The sequence below is a fragment of the Taeniopygia guttata genome, chromosome 3 (assembly GCF_048771995.1).
Source record: "Taeniopygia guttata chromosome 3, bTaeGut7.mat, whole genome shotgun sequence".
Classification (NCBI taxonomy): domain Eukaryota; kingdom Metazoa; phylum Chordata; class Aves; order Passeriformes; family Estrildidae; genus Taeniopygia; species Taeniopygia guttata.
This window is the reverse complement of record NC_133027.1, coordinates 96,560,546-96,585,470: the sequence shown is the minus strand read 5'-3', so window position 1 is coordinate 96,585,470 and position 24,925 is coordinate 96,560,546. Positions and strand designations below refer to the sequence as shown.

Sequence of the window (24,925 nt, the reverse complement as noted above, 5' to 3'; positions counted from 1 at the left end):
TGGAAGAAAACTGTTTATTTATTTTTTTTAAACAGAACTTTTATTCAACCCTTGTTCCTCAGGGGTTTTCTTTTTTTTTTTTTTTTTCTGCAAAGATACAGTATTATTTGAACAACCTCTGCATATACATATATGTATATAAAATATATGTGTGTGCATATTTATAAACTTAAACAATCCTGCAAACTTGTGTCACTCGTAGTAGCCCTTCCTGCTTCATAACAGAGAAGAAAACTCCAACAAAGAGCAAAAATGCAGCCTCTCAACCAGAGGAACCAAACCACATCCATCTCCATGTGGCTGCAGAGAATTCCACCAGCTCCAGCTGGGAGGCTTTGAGTGTAAATGCATCTTTTTACAGCATTTCTAGACACTGGCCATAACTAGACAGTGCTGTGCTGGGACATGTGCCACCCTCCCCTGTGCCCTAGGGGACAGCACACCAAGGACAAGGAGCAGCCCTTTAAAAGGTGGCAAGTGGTCCTCACTCTGCAGGTGGGCTTTCTAACTCAATTAAATAGCTATAGGCAGAACTGGAGACAAGGGAAAAAGGCAAGATGTCTTTCTGAGAGAGGTGGCCACAGTAACACAGACCAGCTGCCCAGAGGATGTTCCTGCATATGCAAGAGGCACTGAGCAAGAAACCTCCGAGAGAAAATATTTTGTTCCATCTGAGAGCTCCTCCCTGCTTTGAGGAAAAACAGTAACACAAACTGGTTGAGACAAAGTAGAGGCAGAGGTCCAAGGTGGCAGGCTAGGTGACAGAAAACTCTAGTGTTAGCTACGATAGCTATCATTATCATCAAAGTAAGAATCACAATCTGAATCATTATCCATCATAAAGTTGTCTTCATCAAGGTCATCATCGTCATCGTAGTCTTCCTGCCACTGTGGATCATACTCCTCATCTTCAACATCCTTGCCACCTTCATCTGTGTTGGGGGAGTCACATAGGATGATATGTTTCTGCCTGTTGAGGAACAAAGCATAAAAACAGACTGCTGTGAGCATCAGCCGCGACCCAACCCCACAACACCCTACTGTCATTGTCTCAGCATCCCCAGCCAAAGAAACTCAGGAGAGTCCAGGCAGAACAACTTCCATAACTGAGTCTGCCAGTGATGGAGCTTTCTTGATCATAGCTGCATACAAGCACAGGTTTTGCTCGCTTCCCTACACCACTACATCACTTAAATTGCTACTTCAAACCACAAAACAGGACACAAGTAATCAGTGTTAGTCATTCACTCTTTTGTATGGCGGTGAGCACAGGAGAAAACTGCACACCTGCTTTTTGTCCATATTCACTCACCTTCCTCTGTTACTCCACTAAGAAAACTCACCCTGTACATGCAAGGGCTGAAGCAGGCACATTTGCAAGTTTCAGCTTTCTCTGAACAGCATCTTCTGAAGTCTGGAGCCCAACATGGAAATCCTGGTAGCAGGAAAGAACAGCCAAAGAGACAGAAACAGTATGCAATTTGGGGTGTATTTTGTGCTGCAAAACCCCTACCATGCACACACACAATCCTGAGTTTATGCCCTCAGCTGATCAAGCCCTTTAGCCCACAATCAAATTAGACCAGAGCAAGACAAGCCACGAACAGCCATGTGGCCTTCACCTGTGTGGAGTGCCAGAGAATTGCAAAGAGACGCTCCTTGATCTGCCGCACCAACTGCAAACCCACACGGAAGTGCTCTGCTTTCAGGAGCTGAAGAGAAGTGGCCAGGTCCTGGTACTGCAGCAGGGTTTCCTCTGCAATTCAAGGCCAACAAAGTCATGCTGCATCCCACACTCTTGAGCAGAGACGAAGTCCTTGGCTCTGATTGTGAAGCCAGCCATAGCTGCTTATATCTCCTGTGCAAACGCATCCCTCTTTCAGACAATACTGCATCAATCTCCACTGGCAGCCAAACTGCTCCAGTGGACTTTCTGAGAAATTACATCAAGAAGGCAAGGACTGGACTGGGAGAAGTGAGGCCAGCTGGGTGTTGGTATATATGCCATCGCCCCACTAGAGCTGCTGCCCTTTGACTACAGCTGGAAATGTTAGTCACAACTTCAAAGAGGCTGCAGGACTTACCCAGAAGGATCTGCAGAGCATTAGTGAGCATCTCCAGGCTCTCAGTCTGCTGTTCCACAATATCCATGCTCTCAGTGTCCTGGTTATAGTAGCTGTACACACAAGAGTAGGCCAGCACCTGGAAAAGTACAGGTCATGTTGCTGAGCACTCTCCTTCAGCTTCAAAGTGGGCAAGAAGGGAGCAGTATCAAACCCTTCCAGACCTCATTATTATCAGTGGCCTCTGGCCTGTGGCCATAGCCCAATGACCCATTATGACAAGAGACAGCAGTACCAGGCTAACTCGAGCTACTGGCAGGATTGGAAATGAATGTGCAATTATTTTATATTGAAGTCTAAAGCAACTGATTTTTCCCACTTGCAAACCACCACAAGAACACAGACTGTAAATGCATAATAAGTGTGACTGACCAGCGGGCAAAGAGTCAAACCCTTCAGCACAAGGGACTAGGCAATGCTGGGCAGCCCAGGCTGAACAACACAGAGAATGGAGCCCAAAGGGAAGTAGGGATGAGGAGCCATGGTGCTGTACAGCACCAAGAGCCCACAACAAAGGCATTTCAACAAGTGGCAAACTCCAGTTATAAATGAATGACCCCTAAAGCCATATAGACACCCAGCAGGGAATGAGATCACCATTTCCATTTAAAGAAATGGGCCAGAAATTCAACAGCAGCAGCAAGCAACAATGATATGTACCCCAGAAAACTCAGGGGCTACCACACTGAGAAGACAAAATAGGGTCAGGCACCCTTGTCCCACATGCCTCTCTCAAAATCAAGCCTACCTGCAAAACCAGGGTGTATATGCAAAGTCAGTACTGCAAAGACAATTCCTACCTCCTGCCGATGTTTCAGGACAGAACAGGTATTACAGACCTGAGGTGTCACAGGCTTACTGCACACATACAGTAGCTGTACCACAAATCCTTTTTAATGTGGCTATGAGGACATGTAGTGGGTAACTCACTGCTTCCAAACAGAGCTCAACTCAGACTCAAAGCAGGGAAGGGCAGACATGCGCTCTTCCCCTGTCCTGATGCTACTCCTCCCCTCAAGCCTTCTCTGTATCCTCTTGATTGGAGAATAAGGTTGGTGTCTCCTCACACCAGCAAAATTAAGTCTAAACCTCAGCAAAACTGTATTATCCAGCCTTACCTTCCGTGCCTGTTCTAGCACTTTGCAGGCATCAAGGACAAAGTTCAAGTTCCTAATTTTTGGCATCTCTCTGATGGAAGAAATGCTGTTCCTCAGACTTACAGCAAATTCCTGCAAAAAACAAAGGAGAGGGAAAAAAAGTCAATGTCACTGTCAAGCTCCACAAGACTGAAAAAACAGCACCCTCCACACAAATACTTGCTAAGCATTCTGAAGTGCCATCCCAGAAGATGTAGGCAGCAGAAGAGCCTTTAATGCATCCAACTATGACATTTCTACTGTGCCATCACTTCAACCTTTTACAGCACCTCAGCTCTGAGCAGAGCTCAGCCTTCAGTCACCAATGCTTCCAACTCCTGCACCACTCTGAGCCCCTCAACACCACTAGTCAGGTGCTCAGTTTCCACAACAGTCTGGACAGAAGAAAGCAGCCAAGGACTACCCCTTAATGTCAGAGCCAGGGCAAAATGATCATCCAGTGATCCCAGCCTGGATGTGAAGCCTGCTTCTAAGCAGAGAAGACACTGACACAAAAGTGCCACTGAAACAAGAAAGTGCCCTGCTCACTAGGGCTGAGCAGCAGTCAGTGTCCGCAAGCGAAGGAGGAGGCCTTACCCTTGCGTGGTGATGAAAAGTGCATCTCTCATTGTAATCCTGGAAACGCTTCTCCTGCCAAGCTGCTTTACTCACCTGGAAGGAAAGGTAAGGAACTTGTAGCAATTTCCCTTCAGTAGCAGGGCTACCTGGAAATGCCAGTATTACAGGCAAATTGACAAAGTCCAGAGTAAAGGGCCCAAGTGGAAATCCTGAGAGGCTACAGGGGCCTCTGAACACAAGCATGAACCAAGGAGATACAGCAAACCACTCACCATAGCAGAGCAGTTGTAATAATCCTTGTGATTCGGCCTCCAGGGCTTGAGGCAGCGCCAGCAGAAGCCATGATTACACTTTGCACATGTCATACTGCAGAAGGACAATGGCAATTGCTCAGTCCTGAAAGCCACTTGCAGACAGTTCCTGACAGTGCTCCCCTACGCTACAGCCAGGGACTGTGCCACCCAGTCACAAACACAGTAGCAAACAAAATTGTATACTCACTGCAGGCACCCCTCATTTTTCTCTATCTGAGCCTGGCAGTTTGGGCAGTGCTTTGAAATGAGCTTAGCCAGATGTTTGCTTTGGGCCTCACTTGTCATTCCCTCATAGTATCCGTCATCATCCACCCACCGAGACATGTGGCTGCAGCTGGCAGGATAATGGGCCTGAGAGAGAGGAAAAGACAATCACTCAACCATAAAAAAGCAGAAGGGTGGGTGCCAAACAGTGTACAGCCTGTGATCCAGCTCAGCCTCACCTCTGGGAAGCTGCAGTTGAAGCAGGATATCCAGGAGCACTTGGAACAGGCTGCTCCATAACCAAGTCCATCCTTAAGAAGGATCTGATCACAGCCCTGAGGGTTGGTGCACCATGTCAGGTTGGAGCAGCACTCAACATAGCGCCTAAGGAGGGCTTTTTCATACTGCAATGAGAAGCCAGGGAAGAGATTTAAGTCTGAGAAGCTGCATGGTTAGGCCTTAAAAGTAGTGTCTGGTGCTCTGGGCTATGCATCTCACCAAACAGCTGCACACAACAAAAGAGCACTCAGTCAGTTTACCCTTTCATTCCCTTTGTGTTCATTTTTCTATCCCCCCCCCATATCATATCTGGAAGCATTTCATAGATTTGCTGAGGTTGGAAGGAATTTCTGGAAATAAAACCTGGTTCAAACTCTCCAGCTTAAAGCAGGATTGCTCAGGACTGTGTCCAGTTGAATTTTGAATATACCCAAGCACAGAGACTACAAATCTCTCCCCCCAAACTGGTACCATATCTCACTACCCTTACTATTGGAAAGAAATCCCCAACCCCAACAAACAGTTTTCTTATGTTTATATATAATTCCAGCATTAGATCTTCATACAATAATCTAGTTATTTTGAGCTCAGGATTGGACCAGAGATCTCCACAAATTATTGCAACCCAAAATATTCTATGACTGACTGTATGTGTGACTCTGCATCAGACATGAACACTCCAGCCACACCACTTACTGATCAAAAGGAAAACATAACATTTCGGTGAGAGCATCAGAGCAACTAGTTAAAATTAGCTGCTATTTATGTCAATATGCAATAATTATTTCTTTTTATAAAACAGTCACACCAACAGGCTACTAAATCCTGCTTTCAGACAGGTGTGACTATGGGATTTACAAATGCACTAAGGACTAACTGTCCAGACATATGCACTAATTCTCCAAGCACTTCCTATTAAAAAAAAGACAAAAGATACAACTGTCAAAGAATAGAGCAGTGGAATAGAGACCGTTCTTCCAAGCAGTTAACAAAAAGAGTCTGTCATGTGATAGCTACAGCTCTGCTATTAGGTGGGGAGGGCATTCAGCCCTAGAACCTGAAAAAACAGAAAAAGTAGGTTTTAGAACAAGCATCTACTGCTGTAGCCTGATGACCAAGCACTAAGGTAAGCAGAGCTCAGAAAGCCTGGTTTAGATACGTCTGCAGACTCACACAGACTTACAGTGAAGATTAATTCTGATGTGATGTGGCAATTCCTGCCATCTTCATAAAAACCTGAACTGCTCAAAGCCAGAGACCAATGGAAGAGGAAGGACATAGGGGTCACTGATGCAGCAGTAAAATGAACTTACTCATGTTGTCATTTGGCCTTGATTTATTATTATTATTGTTATTATTATTGTTACTGTTAAATTGCTTCCAGCACACCAGTGGAGGATATTTGTCATCACCTTGCTACCATGGCTCTCATCTAGTCCTGAACTAATGATGTCCCTGAAGTGTTGCTTGCTAGAGATATACTTAGAGGAAACACCACTGTGCTCTTTCATTGATGTTATGCTTTCCTGAACAGCTGGTATTGACCATAATCAGAGAAAACATACAAAATCTGGCTGGCCACCATTATCATGCTGCCAGTCTTGGAAACAGGAAGGGGGAAAGCAGCAACAAAATCCTCTGATAGTGCTGACCAAAATGCAAGAGAGCTTGAACACCCAGCAGCCACCCCTCCTGCTTCACCTTGGCTATAATCTCCTCAGAGGACACGATCGAGTAGATGAAGGCTGTGGTTGGCTGAGCACGGCACTCGGATATGGGACAGGTGCAGTTGACAACCATGTTCTGCTCAATGCGAGTTGTGAGATATTCCCTCCAACAGGGCTGTCAGGGCACAAGAGGAGAGATCAGACCTAAGCAGGGCCATGTGACCTCGGAAGCCCTCCCCACCCAGCAGAGGGTGCACAAAACCCCACAGATCAGAGGTAAGTACCCCAAAGCACAAAAGTGGGAATAGACAAACCAGGGGTGAAGGATCATAAAAAAGTGAGCTGAGAAAAGAGAATGTATAAGCTCTGAAAAATCCCCTGATAACACCTTCAGACAAAGAACAGCTGCTCCAAGTAGACAGCAGCAATTGCCTGTCAAGCAGCAGGAACCAAAGGCTCTTCACCTTGCAACAGTAGTGCATGCAGCAAAGGGTTGGTGGCTTCTCAGTAGGACACAGCTGGTTCACACAGACTGGGCAGTGGCTTCCAGGGCTTGGGGGAGGCTGGACATCCTGCACTTGCAGCCCTGAGGAGATGAGCAGGGCCTCACGGTTCTCCACATAACACTGGATCAGGAAATCCACATTCCACCTACAGTGCATGAGGAGGTGTTGAGCAACATCATCCGGTATGCTCAGAGTATCCTGGACCTGCTGTACTGTCTGGTTCATGAGCAGCTTTGCCTCCCCTGGACTGAGCGTGTGTCCCATTGGCACCTGCAGCATTGCCATGAGATATTCTTCTGCTCTGCCTGTTCCAGGATTCCACCTGACATGGAGAAATGTGCCATGTTCAGACAGGGTGGAGATGCACACCCCTCCACACCTGGTGAGCATGCACCCCTACCAATGCAGGCTGTCTCTGCCATCCTCCTGCAGAGATGCCTGGGCTGGTCTGCACTGGAAAGTCATCTGTGCTTGGCCGCCAAGAGGTGCTGTGGATTCAGCAGAGATGTATTCCAAGACATGAGGCTTCCCCTCCTGGCGCTGGAGATAGCCCTGGTTCAGCAGGTGCAGGATGCAGGACAGCACGTCCACACTGTGGCAGCAGAAGCTCAGGAACTGCACCCCTGGGCCCAGCTCGCCCTTCTGACAGGCATCGATCACCTATGGCAGCAAGGGAGCCCCACTGCAGTGGCTGCAGCCCCACGCAGCCCCTGTGCCCCCTCTGCCCACGCCACCCCCATACCCTGAACACCAGGTTGTCGATGTGCAGCTGCTTCTCCACCTTGAGGATGCGGGTGATGAGGCAGCACAGGACGTTCCTCTTCCTTTCCAGGGCGCTCACCTCGGCCCTCTCTGTCCGCAGGTACCTCTGCTGGGGCAGCAGCCTCAGCTGGCGGCCGGAGCTCTGGGCCAGGGCTGCGTGGTTCAGCCGCAGTGCACCTGGAGCCAGCCCCCAACCCAGGCTCAGCCAAGCCTCGAGCTGGGCCCTGAAGGAGCCCCAGGACACACGTGTGGCTGGGGGACCCAAGCTGGGCCTCCTGCAGCTGCCTGCACCGCTGGCCACCCCAGCCCTGTCCCCAGCATGTGGCCCCAAGCCACAGCCACGCACACGGCCCCTGGCCCCAGCCCATACACAGACCTGAGACCCACCCACCCACACTGACCCTGGCCCCATCCATGGCCCTGAGCCACACCCCACACATCACCCCCAGCCCTACATTGGCCTCAGGCCCCACCTTGACACACACCCCGTGCCCTGAGCACCAACACGTGGATCCAGCCCCTTCACCAGCCCTATGAGCTCCTGTACCCCTAAGCCCAGCACCCCCTCGGGGTTCAGGCCAGCCCTTCCCCTGGGTGCCCCAGCCCTGCACTCACCCCCTGGCATGCAGCTCCCCACCAGAATGCCCTGGCCGTGGGTCAGCGGTGTCAGTGCTTGGTGCACCAGGTCAGCAGGGAGCCCTGTAGCCTGCAGCAGGGCCTCCACAGCCACCTCCTGCAGCACAGGGTGGGAGGGCAATGGCCAAGACTCACTGGCCACGGGCCCTGCCTAAGAATGGGGTCCCGTGCCCCAAACACCGCTGGAGACCCCACCAGAAGGAAAGGGAGGACACAGCCCTGCCGCGCTCCAGCCTCCCCTGCCTCCCTGGCCCCATCGTGGCTCCAGCCCCTACCTGGGCGCTGTTGAAGCACAGCAGGATGTACATCTGCAGCGTGGACACGTGCAGAACACAGTCTCCAAACTGCAGCTCGGCGTGGCCCAGCCACGTCCACTGCAGCCGACGGGGCTTTGTGCACTCCCAGCCCAGCTGCCTCTGGCCTGCCAGGGACAGTGTCAGTGCCAGGGATGGGGACCAGTCCTGCCAGGCACTCCCAGCCCACCACTACTTGTGGTTGAGCTGCCCTGGAGGGTCTGGGCACACCCCCAGCCACAGCACTCACTCTGCCGGCAGAAGTCAGCAAACTCATCCAGTGGGGAGCTCAGCACCGCCGGGAAAAACCTCCCAGGGTTATCCATGTAACACAGCGGGGAAACAGGCCAGCAGCGCGGGGACAGGGCCAGCACCTTCACCTCTGGCACGTCTGCCACTGTGGCTGTTCCCAGCACCTGGGCACAGGGGCACGAGGGCAGCTCAAGTCAGGCTCCGGGATCCCCGCAAGGAAAGCCGGCGGCCTCCGGCCCCCCCACACCCCCTTCCCTCTCACCTGGTCCAGGCCCGTGTCCAGCTCCAGCAGCCGCTCATCCTGCTCCTGCAGCTGGAAGAGGCAGAACTGCCGCTGGAGCTCCTCCGACTCGGCCAAGTTGCTCAGCATATCTTGGGGAAAGCGGCTGGGGAAGCACAGCCCGATCTGCTCCACGATGCCTTCCTCCAGCCACGACGGCCCTTGTGTCAGGAGCCGGTCCCCCAGGTAGTGCCTGCCATGGCACCAGCTTCAGTCAGGGCTGGCCCCGAGCCCCGTGGCCATCAGCCACCCACCAGGAGACAGCCACAGGTCCGAGCCCAGCCGCATTCCACGGCACATGGCCCTGGCAGCACACACGTGTCCCCTCCCTGTCCCCAGCAGGGAATGTGATTCCACACACTGGCAGCACCCACAGGCCCTCTGCACTCCATGATCCCATGAAAGCAAAGCAGGAGCACCACTGCCACAGCAGGCCACGCTGCGGCAGGCCCCTGGTTCTGGAGACACAGCAGCCTCACCTGTAGAAGTGTTCAAAGCTGTGGGCAAACTCCAGGCCACTGAAGACGACAAAGGGCTCCAAGAACTGCTGCAGCCGCTCCAGAGGCCCCGTGCTGCCCATAGCCCTGCGGAGCTCCTGGATCTGCACGTCAAGGTAGCGGGCAAACTGCTCACTCACCTGCAAGGGACAGGGCTGGCTGCAGACAGGACTCACCAGGTGCCCACAGGGCTGAGATGGGGGAATGTCCCTGCAGGGAGCAGCTGGGAAACTCTGGCACACCCAGGGAGGGACCGAGGGTGCCCAGGCACCAGCCCGAGGCCGGAGTGTGCCAGGGCCGGGCCCACCCTGGGATGAGCACCACGCACCTGAGCTGGGCACCATCCGGGGTGCCAGGGCAGGGCTCTGTGGCTCAGAGGGAACAGGACACCACCCACCCAGAGCTTGCCCCAGTGCTGTGGGCCAGGGCAGCTCCCCAGCCCTTGCCCAGGGCCACAGCACCGGGGCCGCGCTCCCTCGACTCACGTGCAGCGCAGTCAGGAAGGAGAGCTGCAGCAAAGCCCCCGCAAAGCCCTGGCCCAGGGCCAGCACAAAGGCGGCCTGCTGCCCAAAGAGCTCCTCCGTGGCCCTGCGCAGGCGCCGGTACAGCCGGCAGTAGCGCTCCGCAAGGTCCGGCGCCTGCCCCGCCGCCTCCAGGAACCGCTGCACCTGCAGGAGCAGCGCCAGGGCTGAGCCTGCGGCAGGACGTGCCCCTGAACATCCCCAGCCCTGCCCTGCGACACCAAGTGCCTGGCTCCCTGGGACTCGGGGCCCTGCTGCTGCTGCTGCTGCGGGGCTGCCAAGGTGGGAGCGCAGCTCTGAGGGCCGGCCAGGGGCTGTGGGGCACTATGGACACGCAGCAGCAGCCCAGCAGGAAAGAACAGCCTGGCATCCGACCTGTCTCCTGGCCCAGCTGACACTCGAGCCATGCCAGCGTGACAAGCACAGCAGGGCTGTCCCCACATCGCTCCAGGATCTGTGGAGGCCAGGTACAGCCCTCTGCCTTCCCCATGCTCCCAGGGCACTGCCAGACCCCGCTCCCTGCTCCAACCACCCAGGGAAGGTCCCACACCCCTCCCAGTCAGCCCTCCAAGCTCTCTACCTGCTGCTGCACCACACCACGCCAGCACTGCGAAATTCCCCACAGGCCTCTCGGCTTCTCCACCACTGCTTTTGCAGTCCTGGCTGGCACCTCCTTGTTCTTCCTTTCCTTCCCACCTGCCAAGGGTCAACCTCAGGCTCAGTGTGGCTCCATGAGCAGGCCCCGCACACTGACCTGCCACAGCAGGGCTGAGGGGACGCTGGAGAGGCATGGCCACTGCTGGGGCATGACCACAAGCATGAGCATGACCTGAGCATGACCCGGCTCAGGAGCCTCTGTGCCATAGGATGCTCCCCAGAGGAGCCCCAGGGCCACAGCTTGGCACTCTGGAGCAGCCCCTGGCTCACCAGCTGCTCTGGTCTCCTCTGGCTCGGGGCCGCCGGGGTCCACGTGCACCAGGAGCTGGGTCAGGCGCCGCACGCAGGAAGCAAAGGCAGCCCTGTGTCCCGTGGCACGGCGGGGCAGCTCCACGCTCTCCAGGTACTCAGTCAGCAGCCAGCCCAGGGGACTGACACCATCAGGGTCTGCGAGGCCAACCAGACTCAGAGCCAGGTGCCTCTGCCTGGGGCACGGCACAGGTGGGTCCCGGAGAGCGCAGGGTACCTGGGCTGGTGATGCTCTGCACCAAGGGGTTCACCAGGGCCTCCCAGAACGTCCTGCCCAGTGCCTGGGCTGCCTCGTTGTCGGGAAGGAAGCGGTTGGCAAAGCCCTGCTCGTGCCGCAGCGCCCGGTTCAACCTGCAACAGCAACCGGGCAGCACACGGTGCCAAGGGCTGGAGAACTCCCATGGGAAAGCAGAGCGCAGTGGTGGCTCCCTGCTCTGCCCTTTGCCAAGGCACGATGGCTCGCTGGCCCCACTAGCCCCCAGCAGCCAGGGAGAGCCCCTTGCTGTCTCTGGGGCCTGCCCCCAATGACCCTTGGGGCCCTCGCCCCTCCTGCCAAATGGGGGCTGGGCAGTGCCTGTGGCCACAAGATCCTGCTGTGCCTGGCCAACCTCTGTCAGGATGTCCCAGCCCTGGGGGACCGGCATCCTGCTCTAGGGGGGTAGCCCAGCTTAAACCCAGATGACCCCAAGGTGGCCCCGGCCAGGAAGGATCTCTGGTGGCCAGGAAGGAGCAAGGGCCCCTCCCATCCAGGTGGCACAGCCAGCTGCTCCTTTCCCAGCCCTGCAGTCCCCTCACAGGCTGCCAGCCATGTCCCCCCGGGACACCAGGGATGCGATGGCACAGCCAGGACACGACTCACCTGCCAAAGAGCTGCAGCAGCCGCCCCCGGTCTCGGCAGATCTCCTGGCTCCAGGCATGAGCCCGAGCAGTGCAGGAGAGCAAGGTCCGCCGGCACAGCTGCTCCTTGAAGATGGGCCAGAAGGTGGGCTTGGGACCCAGCACCTCGATGCCACGCACGCGTGTGTCGATGCCACCCTACAGGACAGCGGGACCCTCAGTTCCTGGGGCACAGCCCCAGCGCCCCACACTGCCCGCTGCCAGGCCCAGCCCCGGCTCCCCTACCTGCTGGCACCGCTTCACCCGGATCTGGATGATGGGCCAGAAGCGGGTCATGTTCTCCAGCAGGATCACTCTGCTGTCCGAGGGCAGGATGGTCACCTGCAGGGAGGCATCAGCCCTCAGCGTGACAGGCAGCCCAAGGAGGCTCCCACAGCGCAGCTCCTGCCATTCCCACCTCCCGAGGGCACCTCCCAGGGCCTCACACCACAGCCACACCTCCACGGGGCACGGCAAGGACCAGCCGCCACTCCCACGGGGACTCACCGCATTGAGCTCCGTCCTGATGGTGGCAGGGCTGTCCCCACCCAGCACCACGACCCTCGATGGCATATAGCTGGAGTCCTCGCTGGCCACCAGCATGCTCAGCTCCCTGCAGCACAGCAAACACGGGGCTGCCCGGCCATCCCCACCTCCCTGCCCTAACCCTGACAGCACCACGCCCTGCCCGTCAGTCCCGCTGCCCCCAGGACGGGGACACTGTGGCAGGGCTGGCACAGATCCCCAAAGCCCTCTCCTCCACACACAGCCCTGCCGGCCCTGCCCCACCTGATCACCACTCCACACTGCATGTGCACAGTGATGAAGTGGGAGCCGGTGCTGCCGTTCGACTCCCAGTAGGTCCTGGGGTTCCTGTCCGTGAGCTTGCTGGCCTGGTGCGAGTTGGAAGAGACCTGCACCTTCTCCCAGCACTTGTCCTCCTTCACCTCCATGCTGGAGCCTGTGGGCAGAGCACAAGGAGCTTCCAGCCACCAAGCCTGGGCTCAACTCCCCCTGCCTCCACTCACCTTGGCATAGGTTGTGCAGGAAGACATCAAAGAAGGGGATGCTGATGGGCTGCTGGCTCCGGCGGTGCTCCTCAATCTGTCCCAGGACCAGCTGTGGGATGGGGCAAGGCTCTTACCAGGGGCCCCAGGTCCTCCTCCCCTCAGCCCCTGCAGGGCTGTGCCAGGCAGAGAGCACAAGGCCGTCCCTCAGCAGCAGGGACAGCCTGACGCCCCCAGACCCAAATCCTCAGGCAGCTGTGCCTCCCCAGGCTCACCTGGATGCAGCCAGCCAAGATGCTGCTCATCAGCTTCTTGTAGAGGCCGGCGTACTTCTCACACTCCGTCAGCAGGTCGAGCAGGGCCGGCGCCAACGCCGGGACTGTGCTGTGCTTTTCCAGGGCTTTGGACAGAGCCTCGTGGGTGCCCACGTGGCACATCACCACCACACAGTCCTTGCTGGCACTGCCCAGGCGGTGCAGGAAGCCGACGACCTCCTGCAGCACCTACTGAGATGCAGCCATGAGCAGACGCGGGGCACTGCTGGCAACTCCCCAGGGCCCCCCAGCAGCCGGAGCTGCAGCTCCATTCCCCTCATCCCAGCCCCACCAGAGCCTGGCCAGGCACAGCCAGACTGGGCACAGGGCCACCAGGTCACGGACATGGCCAGGACAGCCGCTCCCCACCTCTCCCAGCAGCTCGGACACTAGGCCAGGCTGCCACCCGCGGGGCCCTGCTTGCCCAGCCTGGCTGAGGCACAGCCAGCACAGCCACCCTGCCTGCCGGGAGTCCTGGGGCCCCCTCACCTCCCAGCTGCTGCTGTGGGTGATCAGGAAGGACACACAGGGCTCCACACACTCATGCCAGGGCAGCACATCCTCCTCGTAACTGTCCAGGAACTTGTTCAGGATCCTGGGTGACACAGGGGGCCTGCTCAGGCCGGGGCACAGGGACAGCAGTGCTACAGGCAGCCCTGCTTCCCTGCCCCACCTGGAAGGCACCTCTCAAGGACTGGGAACCAAGGCTCCCCTGGCATCTTGCACACCCCACCAGCACCCAGGCATGTCCTCTGCTGCCCTGTATGTCCCCACCACCACCCAGGCACAGCTGCTGTGGCTCTATGCAGCCCTGTGCCCCAGGACACACCAATCAGCACCTGCCTACAGGCTGGGGTGAGCCTGTCCCCAGTGAAGAACACCCCCACCAGGACCCACAAACATGCCCTGGGTCTCCCCAGCATGACCACCAGCACTCACACACCTGCTCAGGGGGTCCCAGACTCCCCCCAGTCGCTCTGCACCCACCTGAGGATGCTCAGGCTCACGGCCTTCTCTGTCCCCAGCAGCTCCAAGCTGCGCAGCAACAGCCTGAAGCAGCTGTGGTCCTGCAGCAGCTGGGCCACCTGGCCACAGGGAACAGGGCCTTCGCTGCACAGCTGCCGCTCCAGGGCCACCACCACCTCCTTGGACAAGCTGCCATCGTCCAGGCCACCCAGCAGCATCTGCACACCCTTCGGGTCCAACAGGACCTCTCTGCCTGCCATGACAAGGACACGTGAGCCCAGCCCAGGCACTCACTCCAGCGGCAGCAGCCCCTCAGGGTGCTCTGCCCTGCCGGGCCAGGCAGCCCTGCCCGTGGCACCCACGGGGCCGTGGCACGGGCAGGGTGGGCAGCACGGTACCTGCTCCCTCCGGGCCCGGGGGCAGCCCGTGCTCCGCCAGGCGATTGATGGCGCTGAGGGCCAGCACTGCCTGGGGGCAACCGCTGCTCTGCCCGGCCCTCCAGCAGCTCTGCAGCACCGCCGGGAGATCGCAGCTCGCCAGCTGCTCCGCCAGGCCCCGGTGCCCATCCATCAGCATGTTCACCACCAGCAGCCCGTTCTGCACCCCTGAGGAGCCCCTGCGGGGACACAGCCGTGCCACTCTCCTCCCCCAGGCACAGAGCCTCCCCTGCACCCACAAGCCACCTGCCCGCCCTGCCCATCCTTCCCCCCAACCTCAGCCGCTCTCCACACTCTGCCCCTACCCTGGGACCCTCTGCATGGTGCTCAGGGCAGCAGGGATGCTGCTCAGCAGGCCGGCAGAGCCCTTGCTGGAGGCAGAGCCGATGCTGGCAAAGATCTCCCGCATCATCTGTGCGTCGCCGTGGTTCCAGGGCAAGCACTTCCCACCGGCACCTGCCGGCTCAGCGTCCGCAGCTCCCACCAGCACCTTCAGGGCCTGCGAGGACGAGAGCGGCGCACAGGGAGCGGCCCCTCCGCCACGCCCGGGGCAGCCAATGCACCCCTGCGCACCCCCGCATGCCCCGGCACTCACCGCCAGCCCGGCCTGCTGCACCAGGGCGGAGCAGCCGTGCTGCTGCATGCAGGCCAGCACGGCCCGCACGCCGCCCTCCGTGGCAAAGGGCACCCGCCACTCGTACCGGGCCAGCAGCACGGCCAGCAGCCGCAGCGTCACCGCCACCAGCGCCTTCTCTGCCACCTCCGTGCTCAGCAGCTGCACTGACACCTGCACCAGCTTCTCCCTGCGTGTCACAGGACACCTCAGGCAGAGCCCCCTTGGGCCCTGCCAGCCCCTCCTTCCTGCCCACGCTGCAGCTGGGACAGCCCTGCCAATGAGCCTGCCTGGGACAAAGGGACACAAAACCCACCTTTCCTCTTGCACGTACCACCCTTCACACTCCCGCTCTCCCAGCTCAGCACGCTCCCCCACCCTGCCCACAGGGCCCTCTCCAGGCAGCAGGAGGAGTGCGCAGCACCCCAGCACTCACCCAGCTCTCCCGCTGCCCAGCCCGCCCTGGGCTGTGCCGACTTGCTGCTCCGACTTGGGCTCCTCCTCCAGCAGCTTCAGGATGTGCTTGAGCCCAGCTAAGCGCAGCCCCACCGCTGAGCTGCTGCTCTGGATCACCTCCGCCACAGCCACAGCCTCGGCCAGCGAGCCGCTCTCACTCAGCCCCTTGGAGCCGCCCAACGCTGGCCAGAGGGACGGAGGCGTCAGGACAGCCTGGAGGTGACACCTCCAGCAGCTCCCAGGGCGCCACACCCCCACACACCCAGCACCCACAGGCACCCCCACTTCAGGCAGCCCTGGCTCATGGCCCCATGCCCTGCCCAGAGCCTTCCCCTGTGGAGGCAGCAGTGCTGCTGCCAGCACTGCACCTGCGCCCCAGCGTGCGGCAGGACATTACCTTGCCTCTGCTCTTCCGTCACCTCTGGCAAGAACAGCCCTTCCCTCTCCAAGAGCTCGCTGAACAGCTGGGAATCCGACTTCACTGTCGCTTCACTGCAGCCTTGGGGTGGCCCTGGGGCTGCAGAAAGGTCTCCCTCCGCTGCCTTGGCCATTGTGCCTTCAGGGCCGGTGCCCCTGTCACCCTCTGAGGACGCTGTGGTGCTCCCTCCACCATCCTGCTCTGCCCCTCTCCCGAGGAAGTGTCTGGCATAGACACGGGAGCCACGCAGGTCACGCAGAGAGATGCCCTGGCACCGCTTCTCCAGGACCTGCAGCACCTTCTGGGCCAGCTCCACAGGTACTGACAGCTGCATCAGGGCTTCTTCATCCACCTGTGACAGCCACACCCACGGGGGCAAGTTCATCTCGGCCTCGCCACGCACCCCACGGCCCTTGTGGCAGCCACTGGCACAACGGACAGAAAGGCTGCACCACCAGAGATGCCCAGGGCCACTCCCCACTGCCACCCTCCCTTGTCTGTCCCCAGCCCAATTCCCACCAGCCCACACCTCCCCACCCGTGCTCACCACCCAACTTCAACTGGCAGAATGACCCCACGGCCTTGCCTCGCCTGCCCAAGCCCTGCTGGACAGTCACTCTTCCAGTCAGGGACACTGCCTTTCCTCTCATCTCCACTCACTGCTCTGCTGGGCCAAGCTCTCCAAGCTTTCGCCATCCCCACTCACCCTCCCATTTCTGCCCCGTTCAGGCTGTCCCTGCACAGCTCACACTTGCCATCTCCTCTGGGCCTGCTCCTTTCCCTAATGCTCCCTTTGCTCCTCCCTCCCATCTCCCTGCTGCAGGCACTGGCCCCTACCTGCTCTCCCTGGTGCTGCTGGATCAGACAGGTGATCTCTTTCTGCTCCTGTGCTTCCAGCTTCCTCACAAAGAAGAGCAGCTCCCACCACTCGGCACGGCTCAGTGTGTCTGCAGCCTTGGGCAGCCGCTGCCCCAGGTAAGGCAGGGAGTACAGCCCCCCCAAGGGCTTGCACAGGAATGGCTGTGGAACTGCAGGGGAGCAGAGCAAGGAAGGGCACTGTCAACTCTGCCAACTCTCCCGTCCTCTGCTGCACACCCCACATTTCAATTCATATTCTAATTGGATATGATGCCTCGAAAGAGTTATACACAGAAGTGAAACAGAGCTCCTGCTTCTCCCAGAATCAGAAAGACCATGAAAAGGAGAAATCCAACTAAGTTTGTTTTAAGCTAGACACTGCACACTGACATGAAGTTAAGCCTTTAAATACAAGAGGTAAAAGCCATTTAAGAAACCATCAAAAAGAATAGTTTCAAAGTGTGCAATTAGCTGCTGATCTCAACATTCTCTCTTGCAGCCAGTAAATCCAAACCACTCTACACAAAAGATATTCTAGAAGACCACAGCTGTGATAAAAGAGTTACTTTAACAGATTTCCCTGGCTAGAATCATGTCAGATGCTGAACAAGAAAGGGGTATCTGAAGTCTGGATTCTGCTTTTCATTTTTTCTCCCAACACAAGGGCAATGTTAAATGATTCTAGGAGATGCCGCAGATGTCTTACAAAAACAGTTCCTTAATACTTTAACACCTTGTTAAAAGCTTAACAATATGAAGTTAAACAAATTGCTGCTATGTTGATGCTTTTTAAAATACTTATCACTTACTTAAGGGGACTTGAGTGCCCCCATACAGCTTCATCTCAGAGGAATTCCAAGTTCATGTTTTGGCAGTTCAGTGACTTAATTCAAACACAAAGTTTTGACAGTTGGAGTTTAAATTAAATTTTATACTTTTTATATCATTACTTGCATTACACATCTTTACAGAAGTCTAGGGTTCAAAAATACTCCATTCAATCACAAGGCATGTAATTCCTTAACTAGCTTTACATGGTCACACAAACTGATAGTGCTTTCTAAACCCAGCCTGCTACTTGCTATGTGTTTGGCCATATAAAGATCCCCACTCCTATCCCACAGGATAATCAGAAAGAGATTACATACACAGGCATCACAATCTCACCTGTGTCCACAATGAAGCTCTTTCTCACACTACATTCCTTTTCCTGAGCAGCAGGATCTTCCCACTGGTCCCCAAAGCCAATAATCTCCAGTATGTGCCAATGCACCCAGTAGGTCTGACCTGTTGACTGCCGTAAAACCTATGGGTGAAACAAATCCAGACAGTCAGATCTGCTCACTTGCTCAGTCCTCTTGGTACATTTGTCCTCCCATTTCCCAAAGAAGTAGAAGACTACGCAATTTTTGTACAAATTTCAGCATACACATTGTCCAGTTTTGAGGCACACTATCTTTACTAAATTCTTGCCTTGGTTACACCTGGATCTTTATTTTTAAAGAAACACTAACTTTGCCTGCAACCACTACAGATCTCACTTAGTACAGCAGCAGAGGCATGAGTGCATCCAGCTAATCACACCTGTTCCCAAAGTGTCAAGCTGCAGGTGCCTTGGGAAAAGCACACGAAGGACATAACCAACACTACCTCGAGGCAGATGAGCCTTATACAAAGTACCTCAAGGAACTTTTACAACCTTGGTCATTCATCAACCCTCTCAAACAGTTTTTGGGCTCTTCATAAGTGTGTCTCGAAGGCAGCAATTGTTTCCTCTGCTTTGTCCAAGTTGCGTCTCAAAAGTCAGAAGGACTTTTTATGGCTTCCCGTACCATAGTGCTGCATTTAACCTTCTGAGCAGGAGAACCCAGCAACAGCAAGTACAGCATGTCAGCAGCTTTAAAAACAGCAGAAAAACATATGGTTTGCCTGTTTCACTGAGCTCTTTTGGAGTTACACCAGTGCTACTATGAACTCATTGTGCTGGGCAGACGAGATGCTGACTGACTTTGGGAAAGCACCATATGGAAGGAGTTAAACTACACACAACACCAAATAGTCTTCAATGTATCTCTGACCTAAACTAGTTATGTACCAAATGCCATCTCAAAGGAGTCATGGAAAGATATGGCTGCAGGACCAGACACAACAGTGAAAATCTTTCTTTGGAGAGCAAGGAAAGCAACAGAAATCAGAGCAACAAAGGAAAGATGAGACAAGGTAAGAAACAGAGTTGTGATGGACTGGCCCAATTGCCATTCAGATCTGATTTTGTTAATAGTACGAGCCTTACAAATAACTTAGTGAAAATAAGCCTGAATGGAGCAACTGCAAATTCATTCAACCTAATTAAACAGAATAATAGACAGCAGAGGGAACCCAAGGGACCGACAGGACAAAGGGAATGGAAGCTAACAGTACACTTTAGTTCAACATTGAAGTGAAAACCCTTTGAAATTTATGCCACTGGCAACAGGAGAAAATATCAAAGGACCTTGGTGCCCTTTCCAAGTGCCCAGTTAATTAAGACTAAAAGCAAGTACAACTTTGTAAGAAACAAATATCACAATTTTAGGAAAACCCAGATATTAGAAACCAAGAAGTATAAGGACAAAGAAAGAATCTGTATGAAATACATTTCCTTTGCAAGTTATGTTTATGGAGTGGGTTACAAAAGAGGTTTATAAACCACTTAAAATTAAGATGCAAAACAGTTATTCAGCTGAGGAGGCCTGAATAGAAACACCACCAATGCATGGACCAGAACTAGAAAAGCCTTTTAACTGAAGTACATGGAAGACAGGGAGGTGATTCCAGAAAACCAGAGGAGAGTCTTGCCTGGCTAACCTACTGGCCACCTATGATGGAGTGACTACATCAGTGGCCAAGGGAAGAGCTATGGCTGTCACCTTTCTGGACTTCTGTAAGGCCTTTGACAGCAATTCCACAACATCCTTCTCTTCAAATTGGAGAGACATGGATTCAACAAATGGACTATTAGTTGATGAGGAATTGATTGAATGGTCATATTCAGAGGTCAACAGCTCAATGTCCATCTGGAGGTTAGTGACAAGTGGTGTCCCCTCAGGGGTCTGTATGAGGACCAATACCATTTGGTATCTTCATCAGTGACAACAGTGAGATTGGCTGCACTCTCAGCAGATTTGCTGACAACACCAAGATGAGCAGTGCAGTCGTCACACCTGACGGATGGGATGGCATCCAAAAAGACCTGGATGAACTCAAGAAGTGGGAACCTCATGAGCTTCAACAAGGCCAAGTTCAAGGTCCTGCACCTAGGTTGTGGCAAACCCCACTACCAATCCAGGCCGGAGGACAAAGGGATCGAAGGCAGCCCTATGAAGGACTTAGCAGAAATGGTGGATGAAAAGCTGGACATGACCTGGCAACGTGCACTCAGAGACCAAAGAGCCAACCATACCCTGGGCTGCATCAGAAGCAGTGTGGCCAGCAGGTGAAGGGAGGTGATTCTGCCCCTCTGCCCTGCTCTGGTGAGACCCCACCTGGAGAACTGCATCCAGCTCTGAAGACTTCAGTACAAGGCATGGACCTGTTGGGGCAGGTAAAGAGGAAGGCCTCTAAGAGTAAGAGGGATGGAACACCTCTGCTTTGAGGAAGTGTTGAGAGAATTGGGGTTGTTCAACCCAGAGAAGAGAAGGCTCCAGGGAAACCTGGAGTGACCTCTCAAGTTCTTAGAGGGGACGTGTAAGAAAAACGGGGAGAGGCTTTTTAGTACGACCTGTTTTAGAGGCTAAGAAATCTTAGTGGCACAACCCATACAAAACCAGACTGGCCTTCCATGCAACCCACCCCTCCAGCTCTGAAAGGGGAGTATTTTGCTAGGACAGATGCAGACAGTGATACACATTATGCCATGCTTATTGTCCAATTTCCTGCACATAAAAGTATCATTAGGAATTCATCCATCAACCCAGTCACGCCCTTCTGCCATTCCAGCCAGAAGTCTCCCCATGACCTACCAGTACTGTGTGCATGTTATCTGTGCTCTGGAGAAACTCGCCTTCCTCCCCAGCTCTAACGTCACCGCAGTCCGCCAGCAAGCGCACCCGCATGCCACGCACCAGGTTTGCCCGCAAGTACTCCGTGTAGTCACTGCTGTCTGCGAAGTCTGATGCAGTCAGGAAGGCACAGCCCTGCTTTTTTTGAGGACCAGGATTTGAAGGCAACACAGGATTTTGGACAGCAGTGCTGGCTGGGGTCTTGTGCTGGAAGATGGAGTGGGCAGGGCGAGGCTGCAGGTCCCGCTGGGACAGCGGCTCTGCCTTGTGCCTGTGGCTCCAGCCCATCACGTGCACCAGCTCCGAGATGAGGTTTGCCATGGCCATGCTGAACTCAAACTCCTGCTTCACACGGCTCCTCTCCTCAGGGACAGGGCCGGGCACAGCACAGCCCTGCTGCTCCTCTCTCTGCTCCACGCCACTGCTCAGCTTGTCCAGGAGAGAAGTCACACACAGGTAGCGCTTCACCAGCACAAACAGCTGCTTCCCAGGGATCTGCAACAAGCACAGCTCTCACACTCGGCCTGCAGATTACTTCCAGCCCCCGGCTCTCTCTGAGCCACCAGCTCATTCCCAGGCAGGCTCCCATGAGAGCTCCGGACCAGCTGGCAGCAGCAGAGACCTCTCAGCCCACCCTCCCCTCCCTGCTCGCAGACCAGCCTCTCCAGGTGCCTCTGCACCACCCCCAGCCTCTCACCAGACCCAGGTCCTGTGCCAGCTTTCCCACAGCCAGTCCTGCTCACCTGCCCATCTTCAGCTCCCCTCTTGTCCCAGACAAGCTGCCAGCCCTGGCCCCCACTCCCACCCCTCCTGGCCCCTCATGCCCCGCAGGCCCAGGGCTGGTGGCGGCTCTGTCACCACCTGCGGGAGGTGAATCCCCTCGAAGGACATGCAGTGCTCTGCAGAGGACGTGATCTCAGCAAACAGCTCCAGCAAGGCGCAGCGACTGTCAAAGTCCATGTGCTGCTCAATGCCGTCCTGCTGGCTCAGGGACAGCAGCACATAGGCCCGGCTCCCTGCAACAACAAAAACTCTTCAGCCCCAGAAAGACAACCTCACCCCACCTTCCCTGACAGAGACAGAGCTGCAGGGAAGGAACAGCTTTGCTGCTCAGTGTCACCTGACCCATGTTCTGGCCCTTCCCCTGGAGTGGCAACATTTTGCTCCACAGTGTATTTTTTCTACCCCTAAAGCTGTGAGATTCTCACAAAGCAGTAACCCCAAATAACTGATTCTAGAACAGGGTACCAGGGAAGAAAATAAGTCAGGTTTTCTGCTGAATCAGCCCCTCATCTGCCCCACTGCAGAGCTGCGGGAACTCAGGCACTAGGACAGGGAAAGCCACATCTCCTGTGGGATACACCACAACCAGCAACATTCCAGGTGCACCCAAGTCTCATCAGGCACTTCCAAGCCATGGCAGCTCCTCTTAAATGAGGACTAGCCTCTATCTAGGGCCTGAGGAAAGGCTCCCTGCCAAGAATAGGCCAGAGACTTTCCAACTAACAGCTTAGAGCAGAGTCACCCACACTCTGCCAATCTCTTTGGCCTAAGTCCTCCTAACAGTTAATCAGCATCCCAGCTCAGAAACCTGGCAGGGGAAAGTTTCTAACTCCAAGAGCGGCCCAGACAACTGCAGCCATGGAAGTCTGGAAGATCCACACTGATTCTTCCCCTTTTGCCAAGAAGCCCTGAGACATGCTGCTTCCCAGGCATCTCACCCCTCCCAAAGGCCTGGCACCCCTCAGCTGCCCAGCAACCCCTCCTCAGCGGCACTGAGCAGGAGCAGCCCCCACCTGCATCGTGTGCACCCAGAGCGCGCAGCATCTCGCCGGCACTGCGGCGGATCTGCTTCTCCCTGTGGCACAGCATCCTCGTCAGCAGCTCCAGGGCTCCCGCCTCCCTGAAGGCGCCTGCCAGGGAGCCGATGCTGGCGTAGGCACCCAGCACGTGCACCGTGCTCAGGATGGAGCACTCGGGTGTCCCGGCCTCGGCCACCTGGCGCCCGGCTCGCTGCACCAGGCTCCTGACATCGGCCTTCATCTCCAGCAGCGAGGCTTCATCCAGCGAGGCTTCGGCCAGCGAGGTTTTGGCCAGCGAGGCATCCACGGCCAACAGACCGGGCGCCTTCTCCTCTTTCAGCCTTGGTCCTTCCGGCCTCCTCTGGCCCAGCAGTGCTGGGCAGCTGGCGCAGACCTCTTCTGCAGACATCCACATGGAGATGTTCTCTGCCTCGGTCTCTCCAGAGGAGGCACTGCTGCCTCCCGCTGCTCTCTCTTCCAAGCTAACAATGTTCCACCGCACCAGGTATTCTGAACGGTCGTCGTGGCCTCGCCGCTGCCGGAGCAGCTTCTCTGGGTGGGCCTGCAGCTTGGGCCCCAGCTGCACAAGCAGGGTGCCATTGTGCTTCTCATTCACCATGGCAGCAGATGTGTCTGCAGAGACAGAGGGGAAGCAGGGTCAAGCTTTTATTCCTGAGCTGCATGCTAGTGAAAGTATGAGCTAGCACTGACGGTAGAAGTGGTCATGGCACAGCTTTTGATTCTGAGATCCTACACCCAGAATAAAGCTTTGAAGGAAAACCCACTTTGCAGAGGCTCACATTCCCCTTCCAAGAAAATAAGGCAGTTTTTCATTAAAAGAAACAGTTCCAAGCATTACTGCACACATAGAAGGAGGTTCTCCTCAAAAAGAAAACTAACACAAAACATGAAGGCAAAATAGGGCCCTTTATAAGACAGCAATAGATGACGAGAGATTTTAGTCCTGTTCGCATCCCTGCCACTGCCCATAACATGACCCTTATAAGTTGCTATTTTTGCACTTCTGTCTTCCCTCTTCCTATTTTCCTTTTATAACTGTTTAGAGTGTGAGTTCACCTAGAGCTCATGGTACGCTCACTGTGCCTAGCAACCTTCACATCACCAGGCCCCAAAGAAAATAACAAGCAGTTTCTCAGTTCTAGTTCATACACATCAAATCAGACTCACTACCTGAAAGTCTCTCAGCATTTCCTCCTTGCCCTCTTCTCAGAATTCTTTGCCTTTACAATGTTTCATCAATCGACAAATTCCAAAGATCTAAAATATTTCTACTCTCTGTTTCCTGACTGTTCTGCATCTTGGGACCATAAAGAAGACAAGTGCTTCTCTGCTTTCATCTATGCAAAAAGCAGCATGGAAATAATTTGTTATCCAGGACTGAGTGCCAGCAATCAGCCAGCTGCAGTCAAAACCAGGGACTGAGCTCACAAAGGCTTCCAGATCAGGCCGATAGCAAGGAGCTCAGCCAAGTGGAAGGGGGAAATGCTCCTACCACTTACATACACTGGCAAGAGAAGCAGTGAAGCCAGATAGCAGAGAAACAGTCAATCCATGCTTAACCAAAGAAGATACTAGCCATCAAAGACTATGATAGGCACATTAAAAATATTTTCCAGGTGCAGAGAGAAGCAGCCTGAACTCCCAAGACATTCATGCTTACCTTCGATTGTGGTGCCTTCATTGGAATTTGCAGCATGCCAGATGGGAATTTTCTTGCAGCCTCTGTAATAAAAAGACCCAAGTTATTCTCCTGTGCTTTGTAACAGCCTTTAGATGCCACAGCACAAGCCAAAGAATTGCTTTCCTTAAATGAGTTTGTACAGTGCACACACACACAGAGGACAGCTCGCAGCGACGTGCTTCGGTCCTGGCGCCGCGGAACACACGGGCTTTCCCCCGGGCCGTCCTGTGCCGGGCCCTTCGCTCACCGCTGTCCCGCTGCCCTCGGAGCCACGGCGAGCCGGGCAGGGCACAGCCGGGGTACGCGGGGAGCCGGCTCAGCCCCGAGGGGGGAGAAGGAAGCAGCCCTGGAGGCGCCGTCCGAACCTGCCCGCGGCTCCAGCGGCCCCGGCGCCACCGGGAGGCGCCGGAAGCAGCGCGCG

General features: G+C 55.4%; 1 protein-coding gene across 1 annotated transcript; it reads right to left on the bottom strand.

Annotated features, from left to right (window-relative positions):
- Positions 1-24,925, bottom strand: CUL9 (cullin 9). The gene is made up of 42 exons (XM_030268934.4): positions 24,752-24,925; positions 24,484-24,545; positions 22,797-23,435; positions 21,862-22,016; positions 20,962-21,495; positions 18,128-18,266; positions 16,940-17,130; positions 16,082-16,454; positions 15,665-15,866; positions 15,211-15,418; positions 14,921-15,114; positions 14,577-14,794; positions 14,200-14,431; positions 13,702-13,807; positions 13,174-13,401; positions 12,920-13,010; positions 12,681-12,852; positions 12,399-12,504; positions 12,138-12,233; positions 11,875-12,050; positions 11,233-11,366; positions 10,977-11,153; positions 10,630-10,745; positions 10,014-10,196; positions 9,511-9,668; positions 9,014-9,224; positions 8,750-8,915; positions 8,482-8,627; positions 8,186-8,303; positions 7,551-7,747; positions 7,209-7,468; positions 6,767-7,130; positions 6,337-6,477; positions 4,596-4,760; positions 4,340-4,503; positions 4,111-4,204; positions 3,857-3,931; positions 3,242-3,352; positions 2,085-2,202; positions 1,623-1,756; positions 1,344-1,435; positions 1-970 (listed from the first exon to the last, which is right to left on the bottom strand). Exons 3-42 carry the CDS (start codon positions 23,419-23,421, stop codon positions 778-780), a joined length of 7,563 nt encoding a protein of 2,520 aa, XP_030124794.4. The 5' UTR covers positions 23,422-23,435; positions 24,484-24,545; positions 24,752-24,925; the 3' UTR covers positions 1-777.

Excerpts from the sequence above, each read along its gene's own strand:
- CUL9 (XM_030268934.4), bottom strand. The coding sequence starts at position 23,421 with ATGGTGAATGAGAAGCACAATGGCACCCTGCTTGTGCAGCTGGGGCCC. Across the intron at positions 10,746-10,976 it reads AGAGGAGACCAGAGCAGCTG|GTGGGAAGGAAAGGAAGAAC; the intron begins GTGAGCCAGGGG and ends GACCCTTGGCAG. Across the intron at positions 4,504-4,595 it reads TCAACTGCAGCTTCCCAGAG|GCCCATTATCCTGCCAGCTG; the intron begins GTGAGGCTGAGC and ends CCTCTCTCTCAG.